Consider the following 13,668-nt stretch of genomic DNA (forward strand, 5'->3'; position numbering starts at 1 on the left):
CGGCTGGTCCACCATCTGCAGTGGTCACAAACCCCATAAAGTATCCCGCTGGACGCTACATTACTTGTGATAAGCTGTGATGAGCTTTTATACCACATACATCTTGTAAATGTTTTTAACAGTTTTTGGTCGTTAAAAGTTTTTAATACTGCACTGAGAAGCGCTTTCCTTTCTGCTTTCTTCACTGAAGTAGCGTTGACTGCTACAATGCTGGCTGTGATCCTCTGGGTCCTGTGCCAAGCAGCTGCCCAACTGTACAATGACAACAGGAAGTTACTCAGTTTAGCTACCATTCACAGAATGTCTTGCATATTTCTTTTTAGTGAATACAAGACATTCTCTGATTGGACAGGGTGGAGAGGAGGGGAAGTGACAATATGATCTCTACTTCATCCATTCAGAGAATGCTTTGTATTAATTGAAAAAAATGTAAGGCATTATGTCAATGGCAGCAGGTCCCAGAAGATTTTGGTGGTCACTGTAGTAGTGGTGGCTACCACAGTGATTGTCAGTTTCCAAAGTTGTCCCTCAAGTATGAGACGTACATTCTTACATTGGACCAAGCTGGCACAATGTAACTATGCAATTAGGATCATATGTGGACTTCAGCTTTAAAATAGGATATAGCTCCACTTTAACTTCTCTTTAAAACTCCCATTCCTAAAGGATGTAATGTATTTATCTTACTATAACGCGCTTATCGCGCTCCCCCGAACTTGAGGGGAAATTCCTGAAAAAAAAAAAATACTTACAGTTTGGATGCCCCTCGTCGGTGTCTTGCCCGTCGTCCATCGCGTCCTGCCCGTCGTCCATCGGCGGCCTCGTCCGGTCCGGCATCCTTCTGCGGCCATCGTGGTGTCCTCCCCGCTGTGTTTGAACCACTGCGCCGACGTATACCGAGCGCAGTACACTCGTGTATAGTCGGGCAGGCTCGGCTCCCTTTCGCGTAAAGGACGTACAGGACGCACAGGACGTGACCGCCAGAGGAGCCGAGCCTGCCCGACTATACCCGAGTGTACTGCGCTCGGTATAAACACAGCGCGGGAAGCGGGTATCGGCGTATATCGCGCACCCACGATTTTGCCCTGATTTTCAGGGCAAAAAAGTGCGCGATATACGCCGATAAATACAGTAACTCTTCAATCAGTGCATCTATTTGAAGTAGAATTCAGACTATTTGTTTAGTGAGGGAGGATTAGAACCTCTGTTAGATTTATGCCTTGTACACACGACTGGTTTTCTCATCGGGAAAAAGTCCACCGGGGATCCTGACGGGAAAAAATAGAACATGTTCTCTTTTTTTGTCCCTCAGTTTTCCTGTCGGGAAAACTGCGATGGAGCATACACACGGCCCGGATTCCCAGCCAAAAGCTCTCATGGCAGTTTTCCTGCCAGGAAAACCGGTCATGTGTACGAGGCATAACAGTTATGTTTTTTTCCCTGATCTGGAGAGTTACTTTTACTTCTTGTTCTAGTAACTACTGTCACTGAGACAGAAAATGTAAAGTGACATCTAAATGTATTGTTGTCACTGGAAAATGAGTAGATGGAAATCCTATGACACTTGTCAAAGGTATAATTTCATCTCACTTCCAGCTGCAAGTCTAGGACAAGAAGTGACAGAGGTACTAACCCTTCCCCCATAGGTATGCGAACAGGGTGTGCCAGCAGTGCCTGGGCACACCCTAATCACTCTTTGTGGTGCATATTTTCCCTGTTTAGATCCCTGACACTTCACCAAATTAAAGAAAATATAAAAACATATAGGGCCAGATTCACAGTGGACTTACGACGGCGTATCTCCACGTACGTCGTCGTAAATCCGAATGTGAGCCATCGTATCTATGCGCCTGATTCTTAGAATCAGTTACGCATAGATTTGGCCAAGATACGAGCGGCGTAAGTCTCCTACGCCGTCGTATCTTGGGTGCATATTTACGCTGGCCGCAAGGGGCGCTTCCGTAGATTTACGCGTTGAATATGTAAATTAGGTAGATACGCCAATTCACAAACGTACTTGTGCTCGCTACACCGTTTACGTTAGGCTTACATCCGGCGTAAAGTTACCCCTGCTATATGAGGCGCAGCCAATGCAAAGTATGGACGTCGGCAAGCGTATCTTTTTACGTCGTTTACGTAAGTCGTACGTGAATGGGGCTGTGCGTAGGTTACGTTCACGTCACAGGCATTGGGCCTGGCGTATCTTATGGAGTAAATTTGACGTGATACTGAGCATGCGCGCGCATGCGCCATTCGTTAGGCGCGTCATTTACATGGGGTCACGATTCATTTACATACAACACGCCCCCTACCAGCCTATTTTGAATTAGGCGGGATTACGCCGGCCAATTTACGCTACGCCGTCGCAACTTGATTAAGTGCTTTGTGAATAAGGATGAGCTCCGGTGTGTTCGCATAGAACACGTGCAGAGCCCACCAGGAAGTCGGCACCAGCGCTGCGCTAATCACAGCCAGGTAGACATTTCCCGATCTCTGCAGCCGAGCATCGGACAATGTCTGCCTGGCTGTGATTAGCGCAGCACGGGTGCCGACTTCCTGGTGGGCTCTGCACGTGTTCTATGCGAACACGCCGGAGCTCATCCTTATTTGTGAATACTGCACTTGCCTGTCCAAGTTGCGGAGGCGTAGCGTAAATAGTATACGCTACGCCCGCACAAAGATACGGCCAGATACGTGAATCTGGCCCTTAGTTTTTCCTCCTAAAAAATGAAAAAAAATAAATAAATTGTTAGAAATAATAAAAAATAAATTTACACTGTGCACTGCCCTACTGACATATATATCAGTATATATACAGATGCACACACACATATGTGTTTCAGCGTTGGGGTGCACATCCTAATGCAATAGGCTGTGCACACCTATGCCTTCCCCCATTATTCAAAACTAGTAAAAACATTTTAGCTGGACATCTACCCTGAGCCATGTAATGAACAGGGAGATCTGGTATCCTGCCATGTAAAAAAAATAGATTTTGGGCAACATTAAAATGCTGCCTGTGCCATAATTTGCATAAAACAATAAGAGGGAAACTTGGTTAGTTGAGCTTAATCCTCTGTATGATCAAGTCACAGTATATAATCTATCACTCTCATAAGAGCTGTGCCTTTTAGACATAATACCAATAGTCTATTGCTCTCAGCGGCCTTAGAGGTATTAAAAGCAATGAAGAATTTTAGAAGCCCAAGAAAGCATTAATCTATCTAGCTGACACAGCTATAAGTCAAAGCTTGATTGACGCTTATGAGCAGGTGTATTAGATGTCAGTGAGTAAAACACTATTAGCAAGCTCTCTTTCCAGATTAGTTACCTCTTACAGGAGGTTTCTCTTCTTCAAAGTCACGGGAGGGTATATCTGCACATTGGCGTTATTAATCTCAGCTTAGCTTTGCTTTGAAGCAGTTTCCATAAAAATGTGAACAAAGCCAGATAGACAAAATTTTTAGTGATTCTAGTTTTAGCTGCATGTGCCTTGCATATAAGAAACACTTGTGTCCTACGGGGAACACTGGTGTCATACGAGGAACACTGGTGTCATACGAGGAACACTGGTGTCATACGAGGAACACTGGTGTCATACGAGGAACACTGGTGTCATACGGGGAACACTGGTGTCATACGAGGAACACTGGTGTCAAACAATGCAGGTACATTTAATACTTATGAATCGCAATCTTACTAATACCAATCTTACCAACCATGACCCATTTCCTTGCTTCCCTTTACCTCCAAACTCCTTAAACGCCTGGTCTGCAACTGCCTGAGCTACCACCTCACTGAGAATAAGCTTCATGATCCACTTGACTTCAGTATGGATATTGCCCGCAACACTCCACAGAAACTGCTCTCCTAAAACTCACAAATGATTTACTAATAGCTAACAACAATAGTCACTAGGCATGGTCCCGATGTTCAAGTCGAGTTTAACAAGGGGGCCCCCAGATCCTGCCCCCCCCCCAAGTTTACTGCGATGTAAATCCACCGTCAATCATGCCGCCCAACAGACCCGAAAAATAGAAAAAGCTCCGCCTGGAAGGGTGGCCTCTCAGCGACTGATGTCTCTTCACTTTGACAGCCGTTATATAGGCAAGTGTGGGGCCACCCGGGGACGTAACCGAGTGACCCACCCTTTTCTGATTTCATGTGATAAGACAGCAGTCGCCGTGAGGCCTCCCATCGAGGCCGAGATTTTTTATGTTTTTCTATTTTTCAGGTCCGACGGGCAGCGTCATTGACATTACAGGACACACAAAAACTGCCTCTTGTGGTTTTTACTTTTTTGACACTTTTTTGGTGAATGGGTATGATATACCCGATACCCATTCACATGGGGGTGGAATCTGGGGGTCCCCTTGTTAAAGGGGGCTTCCATATTCCAATAAGACCCCCACGACATGACAACCACCGCCCAGGGTTGTTGGAAGAGGCCCTTATCCCCATCAACATGGGGACAAGGTGCTTTGGGGTGCCCCCCAAACCCCCCCTTACAATGTTGAGGGCAAATGGCCTGGTATGGTTCAGGAGGGGGGGCACTCACTCACCCCCCCCCTTTCCTGGCCTCCCAGGCTGCTTGCTCAGATAAGGGTTTGGTATAGATTTTGGTGGGGCCCCACGCCAATATTGTTTTTATTTTGACCACATGCCTTTTTTTTTTTTTTCATTTTTGTATATTCTATATTGCTGGGAGCTGGCAATACATTACAGCCGCGAGAAAGTTTAAATGACATTATTTCCTTAAGAAATTTCATTATTGTGGCATGTTCTATACATTGTACAGATGCACCACTTTACAGGCAGACTAAGGGGACTCCCCCGGCACAATATTCAAAGGAAAATTTAATTTTTATTGTTTCACTGTAAGCTTTATTAAAATCACTGCTTGAAAATTATTGTTTTCTCCCTGAGACTGAATCATTTTTTTTCTACGCTGGAATCACCATTGAGGTATTTGTAAATATTATATATATATATATATATATATATATATATATATATATATATATATATATATATATATATATTTAGGGCTTGTAGTCATTCCTTGTAATTGAGGAGGCCCTCCAGTCCCCTTATTAATTGTGTTGCCCTTCTTTGGACTCTCTCCAGCTCCAGCAAATCCCTTCTGAGGACTGGTGACCAGAACTGGATATAATACTCCAGATACGGCCTAACCAGAGTTTTATAAAGTGACAGGATATAGTATATGCTAATATACTTCCGGCTTTGGTAGCTACAGCTTGACATTGCATGCAATTGCTCAGTCTGTCTTCTACTAGGACCCCCAGATCTTTCTCTGTCCTTGATTCCCCTATCTAAGGACAAACCTTGGTCCATGCCTGCAAACCTCAGCTTGTAGATTAAGCGTTTATGGGTAACTGTATTGAATGCTTTTGCAAAATCCAGATACACCACATCCACAGGCCTCCCCCTATCTAGATGGCAGCTCACTTTCTCGTATAATGTTAACAGATTGGTCTGGCAGGAATGACCTTTCATAAACCCATGCTGATTACTACTAAGAATACTGTTTTTCTCAGCTCCATAGAGAGCCAGTCAAAATCTCCAGCTATTGCAAAATGGATGCAGAGATTTCAACTTCCAATTCTCAATGGTGTGAATCCAGCCTTATACTATCAGCTAGGAGGGATATCTGCTTTAGATTAGCAATTACCTGGACTCTAAGGTTTTATGATGGCTATTAGAGGGAGACTGGGATGTATATCATGCTAGGTCCTGTTCATAGGTGTGCCCAGCCTAATGCATTAGGGTGTGCACCCCAAAGCTCAAACACATATGTGTGTGTGCATGTGTATACATATTGACAATGCCAGTAGAGCAATGGACGATGTCAGGAGTTTTTTATTATTTGATTTATTTTATTTTCTACAATTAATTTTTTAATACAATTTATTTAGGAGCCCCTTCGGGCTTGGTCTAAACAGGGGGAATCTGTCCCATACAGGGTGATTAGGGTGTGCCCAGGCACACCTGGCACACCCTGTGCGCACGCCTATGGTCCTGTTAATGGGGTTTACAATGGCTAATCCCAATTCACTCACTGGGAAATACAAACCTTTGTAGATATTTATTGTAAACAGACATGGAAATGATAAGCAATCTCTGACATACTGCAGTGTTCTATTCCCAACCTCCTATTACGATATTCAATTCGATATTTACAGATTTACCTAATAACAGGTCTGGGTAAGTATGTTTATGGCCCTGCTTGAAGAGTTGTGCATTTCTGAATCATGGTCTGGGAGGGGCACTGTGTGCTATGCAGTTAAAGTGGAGGTTCACCCAAAAAAAAAATTTTTAACATTAGATTGAGGCTCGTTTTGTCAAGAGGAATCGGGTGGTTTTTTTTACAATCGAAGCAGTACTTACCGTTTTAGAGATACATCTTCTCCGAGGCTTCCGGGTATGGGCTGCGCGACTGGGCATTCCTACTTGATTGACAGGCTTCCGTCAGGCTTCCGACGGTCGCATACATCGCGTCACGATTTTCCGAAAGAAGCCGAACGTCGGTGCGCAGGCGCCGTATAGAGCCGCACCGACGTTCGGCTTCTTTCGGCTACTCGTGACACGATATATGCGACCGTCGGAAGCCTGTCGGAAGCCTGTCAATCAAATAGGAACGCCCAGTCCCGAAGACCATACCCGGAAGCGGCGGAGAAGATCTATCTCTAAAACGGTAAGTACTGCTTCGATTTAAAAAAAAACACCCAATTCCCCTTCACAAAACGAGCCTCAATCTAATGTTAAAATTTTTTTTCAGATGAACTCCCGCTTTAAGCTGCTCTTGTGTTTCCTATTCTAAAAAAAACATTGTTCCTAGCGCATGATGTCCAAACAACACGGGTGCTCTGTATCTTCTCACAGATTTTGGGGTGTCTAGTTCGCATTATCATCACAGCGTTAATTTACGAAAGGCAAATAAGCTGTTAACTTTGCCGAGTAAAGTTTCCTTAGTTTAGCAAATGAAAAAAATTATGTGGTAAAGAATACCCAATCATATGCAAAATATAAAAAAAAACTGTTTTTTGCTTGCACCTGATTGGATACTGGAAGTCAGCATATCTTCACCCCATTCACTAAGCTAAGCAAGTTGCAAATACTCTTGAAAGTATACAGCATATTTGTCATCAGTAAATGAACCCCAATATCTGATGTGGTATTCTTAGAATCATATAGATCACAAAAATGTTATTCTTAAAATATGCATACCTTTGTTATGAAATGATAACCTGATGCTTGTATCTTGTGGAACATTCCCTGCATTTTCTGTATAACCTATTATATAAGCAATCATAGCAGTGTTATACTGTTATCCTAAAATATATAATCATAATAATAAACTGCATTTATAAAAACAAGCAAAAACAAAAGTATCTGCATTGCCACAAGAAGCTAATAATTTTCAAGTGTAATTTTTCTTATATGAGTTGGAAAGAACCTGGTTTAAAGCAATGATCCCAAGACTGATGGACCACATCAAGCCAAGGCTCGGAATCAGTAAGCTACCTTTGCTTACAGTGTATGTCTAGTTCTTACACTGGAAAAATCTTTCTTTCCTGACACAGAGAATCTTAACAAGCCTGTATCCAATCATATTCCAACTATAATTTTTTATTGCGGCATACCAGAATAAAGAGTAGACATCAAATCTGACGTGTTTCAACCACTCCTGGCCATAGACATAGTAAGATAACTGTGTATCAAATTCCAGACACCTTAGGCCCCGTACACACGATAGAATCCATCCGCTGAAAAATCCCAGCAAATGGGTTTCAGCGGATAGATCCTATGGTGTGTACACTCCAGCGGATCTGTTTCCGCGGATATTTCTCCCCTGGGATGGATTCCAGCAGATCGAATATTTGCTGACATGCCAAACAAATCCATCTGCTGGAATCCATCCCAACGGATGGATCCGCTGGTCTGTATAGACTCACCGGATCCATCCGTCCGAAGGGATCCCCCGCATGCGTCGTAATGATTCGACGCATGCGTGGAATTCCTTTTATGACAGGGTCGCGCACGTTGCCGCATCATAATCGCGGCGACGGCGCGACACGTCATCGCCAGAGGATTTCGGCGCGGATTTCAATGCGATGGTGAGTACACTCCATCGCATTAAAATCTGCTGAAATCCTCGAGAGGATTTATCCGCGGAAACGGTCCGCTGGACCGTATCCGCGGATAAATCCTCCCGTGTGTATGGGGCCTTAGTTCTGCCTCATTACAGTCTATTCTGTCTCCACAGCATTGTTATGCAAAGGTCATTACCAATTCACTTTTCATCCTCTTCCCTTTCCCAAGACATCTACACCCATTATTTTCCAAATGCTCTTCATCTACTCTACTCTAGATAAAGAGGCTGGGCAAATGAACCCCTTGAATGTTTTTCTCCCTTCCATTGGTATTAAAAAAGATTTATACCCTTTACTTGGTGTTTGAACCAGATAAGACATACCTATGGTAACGATGGGGCCTAGCATTAACTGGACCATAGACATAGTGAGGCCCCGTACACACGACCGAGTTTCTCGGCAGAATTCAGCCAGAAACTCGATCGGAGCTGGATTCTGCCGAGAAACTCGGTCGTGTGTACACTTTTCAGCGAGGAAGCCGCCGAGGAACTCGTCGGGCCAAATAGAGAACATGTTCTCTATTTCCTCGTTGTTCAATGAGGAAAGTTGGCCCGCCGAGATCCTCGGCGGCTTCAACACTGAACTCGACGAGGAACTCAATGTGTTTGGCACGTCGAGTTCCTCGGACGTGTGTACGGGGCCTAAGATAACTGTGTATCAAATTCCAGACACCTTGGTTCTGCCTCATTACAGTCTATTCTGTCTCCACAGCATTGTTATACAATAGTCATTACCAATTCGCTTCTCATCCTCTTTCCTTCCAAATACATCTACACCCATTATTTTCCAAATGCTCTTCATCTAATCTAGATAAAGGGGCTGGGAAAATGGACCTTGAATACTATTTTTCCCTCCGTTGGTATTACTAAAATTGTTTATACCCTTTAGGCCCCTTTCACACGGGCGAACCGTTCAGGTTCGCCTGTCAGTTTTTCCGGCGGACCTGAACAGGCGCTCCATGTAAGTCTATGGAGCGACAGATGTCAGCGGTGACATGTCCACTGACATCCGATCCGGTCTGATCCAGATCTGATCGGGTGAGACCTGATGAAGACAGACATGCTGTCTGTTTTTGTCCAATCTCTCCATAGGAAACAGCTCAACCAGCCCCTGCCCGCTCAGTGAGCAAAGAGGGACCTGTCATCCGCCGGTTCAGCGGAGATCAACAGAGAGATCTCCTGCTGATCTGGCGGACTCTGTGGCAACGGATTCCGCCTCGTGTGAATGAGGCCTTACTTGGTGTTTGTACCAGATAAGACACACCTTTGGCAAGGAATGGGGCCTAGCATTAATGCATTGTGGCGCACTCCATTCCTCCATTCGCTAAAAGTGGATCAGTGTATTAAAACATGTTAAAGTTTAAGTCTAGGCAATTAAAAAAAAAATACTTACATTTCTGCAATAGATGTAAATTAACCTATTATGCATCTCTTTAAAAATGATGCAAGTTTTGAAAAATACCTGTTGATCTGCAAAACATTCAGTGAACTCAACTTCTTGTAGTGAAGTGCCTCTAAAGCAGTGTTGTCAACCCTGCCGGACTTCTTCTCTGCTAGAATACAGAACTTTCCCCTCTCCTTATCTCCATAAAAGGAAACTGTTCTCTAGTTCAGCATAATGCCCCGTACACACCATCACTTTATGTGATGAAAAAAAACGACATTTTCTGTGAAGTAAAAAATGACGTTTTTGAAACTTCAATTTTCAAAGACGAAGTTGCCTACACACCATCGTTTTTCTCACAATGTTCTAGCAAAGCGAGGTTACGTTCACCACGTTTTCCATTGAAGCTTGCTTCATAAGTAGCTTCTGGGCATGCGCGGGTGAAAAAACATCGTTTTAAACGACGTTTTTTACTACACACGGTCAATTTCTGTGAAGTAAAAGTTGACGTTTTGAAAAACGACACATAAATTTGAAGCATGCTTCAATTTTTTTGGGTCGTTTTTTAGAAGACATAAAACGACGTTTTCCCCCACACACGGTCAATTAAAGTGACGTTTTTAAAAACGTCATTTTTTTTCATCACATAAAGTGATGATGTGTACGCGGCATCAGATAGCTGAGCAGTGCTGACAAGCCCTATTCGGTTTTCAGTGCAGCACAGGTTGAGTTCACAGGAAGTTCTAAGCTCACTGGATTTCTGACAGATGAGAAGGTATTTTTTCTATGTGCAGCATTGGTAAAGGGGTAGAACATGGGAAAATGTGCATGCATTGCAGAAAACTACTGCATTTGTTGTTTTACATATTTTTGCTCAGACGTACACTTTAAGGGTTCAAGAGTAAATTATTAAGCTAATGCAACACAGTGCATGTTAAAATGTAATACACACATAGGTATGAATGGGCCTGTACATCGCAATGCATAGTAAGAAGACAAGAAATAATCACTCACCAGAATTGTGATTTCCTTCCTCCAAATCTTTCTCCTTCTTACTTTTTCTGAAGCCTGAGAATACAGCACGTCAAACAGGATAGCTAATATAATACTTAAAATTAACATTTAGATTATGATAGTAGTTATAATGGTAGTAAAATGTTTTTAAATTTTTCAATCTAAGGCTAACACTTAATATTTGTGCTAACATGTTGCATTTTATATACTGATTTCAATATACACTCACCGGCCACTTCATCAGGTACACCTGTTTAATTTCTTGGTAACACAAATTGCTAATCAGCCAAGTTCAAACCGAGCATCAGAATGGGAAAGAAAGGGGATTGAGCCCAGGTTCACACTGGGTACGATTTCCTTCGAAATGTGAAATCGCATCTCAAATGCCGCCAATTGTCGGCAATGACACTGTCCTAATCGGTGCGACGCCGCATCTGCGGCGCTGCACCGATTTCAAAAAGTAGTTCCTGTACTACTTTTTGCGATTTCGGGCCGCGATTTACATTGACATCTGTGCAGAAACCTGCACAGATGTCTCTTAAATCGCGGCTGAAATCGGGACTGCCGGCGGGAGTGAAATCGTGCGAGTTCAGCTGAACTTGCACGGCTTCACTCCCGCAGCCCAGTGTGAACCAGGGCTCCAGTGTCCTTGAACGTGGCATGGTTCATGGTGTCAGCCGGGAAGTTCTGAGTATTTTAAAAACTGCTGATCTACTGGGCTTTTCAAGCACAACCATTTCTAGGGTTTGCAGAGAATGGTCAGAAAAAGATATCCAGTGAGCAGCAGTTGTGTGGATGAAAATGCCTTGTTGATGTCACAGGTCAGAGGAGAATGGGCTGACTGGTTCCAGATGATAGAAAGACAAAAGTAACTCAAAAAACCAATCGTTATAACCAAGGTATGCAGAATACCATCTCTGAACGCACAACACATCTAACCTTGAAGCAATGGGCTACAGCAGTAGAAGACCACACCGGTTGTCACTCCTGTCAGCGAAAAACTGGAAATTGAGGCTACAATTCGCACAGGCTCACCAAAATTGAACAATAAAAGATTGGAAAAACGTTGACTGGTCTGATGAGTCTCGATTTCAGCTGCAACATTCAGATGGAAGGGCCAGAATTTGGCATAAACAACATGAAAGCATGGATCCATCCTGCCTTGTATCAACAGTTCAGGCTGGTGGTGTTGGTGTAATAATGCGGGGGATATTTTCTTGGCACACCTTGGGCTACTTAGTACCAAATTAGAATCGTTTGAACACCACAGCCTACCTGACTATTGTTTCTGACCATGTTTATCCCTTTATGACTGTACCCCTTCTGATGGCTACTTCCGGCAGGATAATGCACCATATCACAAAGCTCAAATGGTTTATTGAATATGACAATGAGTTCACTGTACTTCAATGGCCTCCATAGTCACCAGATCCCAATCCAATAGAGCACCTTTGGGATGTTGTGGAATGGGAGACTCACATCATGGATGTGCAGCTGACAAATCTGCAACAACTGAGTGATGCTATCATGTCAATATGGACTAAAATCTGAGGAATGCTTCCAACACCTTGTTGAATTTATGCCATGAAGAATTAAGGCAGTTCTGAAGGCAAAATGGGATACAACCAGGAACTAGCAAGGTGTACCTAATAAAGTGGCAGGTGAGTGTATATTTACACACATATACAGTGCCTTGCAAAAGTATTTACCCCACTTGGCTTTTTACCTATTTTGTTCATTACAGCCTTTAGTTCAAAACATTTTTTTTTATCTGAATTATATGTGATGGATGAGAACATAATAGTCTAAGTTGGTGAAGTAAAATTAGAAAAATATATACATAAAACAATTTTTCAGAAATAAAAAACAGATAATTGGCATGTGCGTATGTATCCACCCCCTTTGTTATGAAGCCCATAAAAAGCTCTGGTACAACCAATTACCTTCAGAAGTCACATAATTAGTGAAATGATGTCCACCTGTGTGCAATCTAAGTGTCACATGATCTGTCATTACATATACACATCTTTTGAAAGGCCCCAGAACCTGCAACACCTAAGCAAGAGGCACCACTAACCAAACACTGCCATGAAGACCAAGGAACTCTCCAAACAAGTGAGGGACAATGTTGAGAAGTACAAGTCAGGGTTAGGTTATAAAAAAATATCCAAATCTTTGATAATCCCTAGGAGCACCATCAGATCTATCATAGCCAAATGGAAAGAGCATGGCACAACAGCAAACCTGCCAAGAGATGGCCGCACACCAAAACTCACGGACTGGGCAAGAAGGGCATTAATCAGAGAGGCAGCACAGAGACCTAAGCAGTGGCGGCTGGTGCTCCATTTTTTTGGGGGGCGCAAACAAAACCCCAGTCAACCCCCCCCCCCCCCCGTCCGCGCTACTCGCAGACAATGGGACCTGCAGATAGACAGAGAGACAGATATTCCGATAGATAGATAGATAGATAGATAGATAGATAATTAGATAGATAGATAGATAGATAGATAGATAGATAGATAGATAGACAGACAGACAGACAGATAAAGCTATAGATAGAGAGATAGAGCTGTAAATAGATAGAGAGATAGATAGATAGATAGATAGATAGATAGATAGATAGATAAACAGACAGATAGATAGACAGACAGATAGATAGATAATTAGATAGAGAGATAGATAGATAATTAGACAGACAGGTAGATATATATATATATATATATATATATATATATATATATATATATATATATATATATATATATATATATAAATATATATATATATATATATATATATATATATATATAATTAGATAGATAAATAGATAATTAGGCAGATAGCTATAGATAGATAGATAGATAGATAGATAGATAGATAGATAGACAGACAGACAGACAGACAGATAGAGCTATAGATAGAGAGATAGAGCTGTAAATAGATAGAGAGATAGATAGATATATAATTAGACAGATAGATAAACAGACAGATAGATAGACAGACAGATAGATAGACAGACAGATATATAAAGATAGATAGATAATTAGATAGAGAGATAGATAGATAATTAGACAGACAGGTAGATATAGATAGATAA

General features: G+C 42.5%; 1 protein-coding gene across 5 annotated transcripts in view; it reads right to left on the reverse strand.

The window, feature by feature from the left end:
• Positions 1-13,668, reverse strand: part of LOC120936422 (kyphoscoliosis peptidase-like) — a 56,034-nt gene that overhangs the window by 37,196 nt on the left and 5,170 nt on the right. For 4 of the 5 annotated variants that reach the window (XM_040348736.1, XM_040348735.1, XM_040348734.1 and 1 more), the window contains exons 2-3: positions 10,572-10,625; positions 7,249-7,314 (exon numbers count right to left, since the gene is read on the reverse strand). In XM_040348736.1, coding sequence (XP_040204670.1) covers positions 7,249-7,314; positions 10,572-10,625 — 120 coding nt within the window. The remainder of the gene's footprint in view (positions 1-7,248; positions 7,315-10,571; positions 10,626-13,668) is intronic. The other variant, XM_040348737.1, reaches the window with a different exon arrangement.

This window comes from Rana temporaria, chromosome 4, assembly GCF_905171775.1.
Source record: "Rana temporaria chromosome 4, aRanTem1.1, whole genome shotgun sequence".
Lineage (NCBI taxonomy): Eukaryota > Metazoa > Chordata > Amphibia > Anura > Ranidae > Rana > Rana temporaria.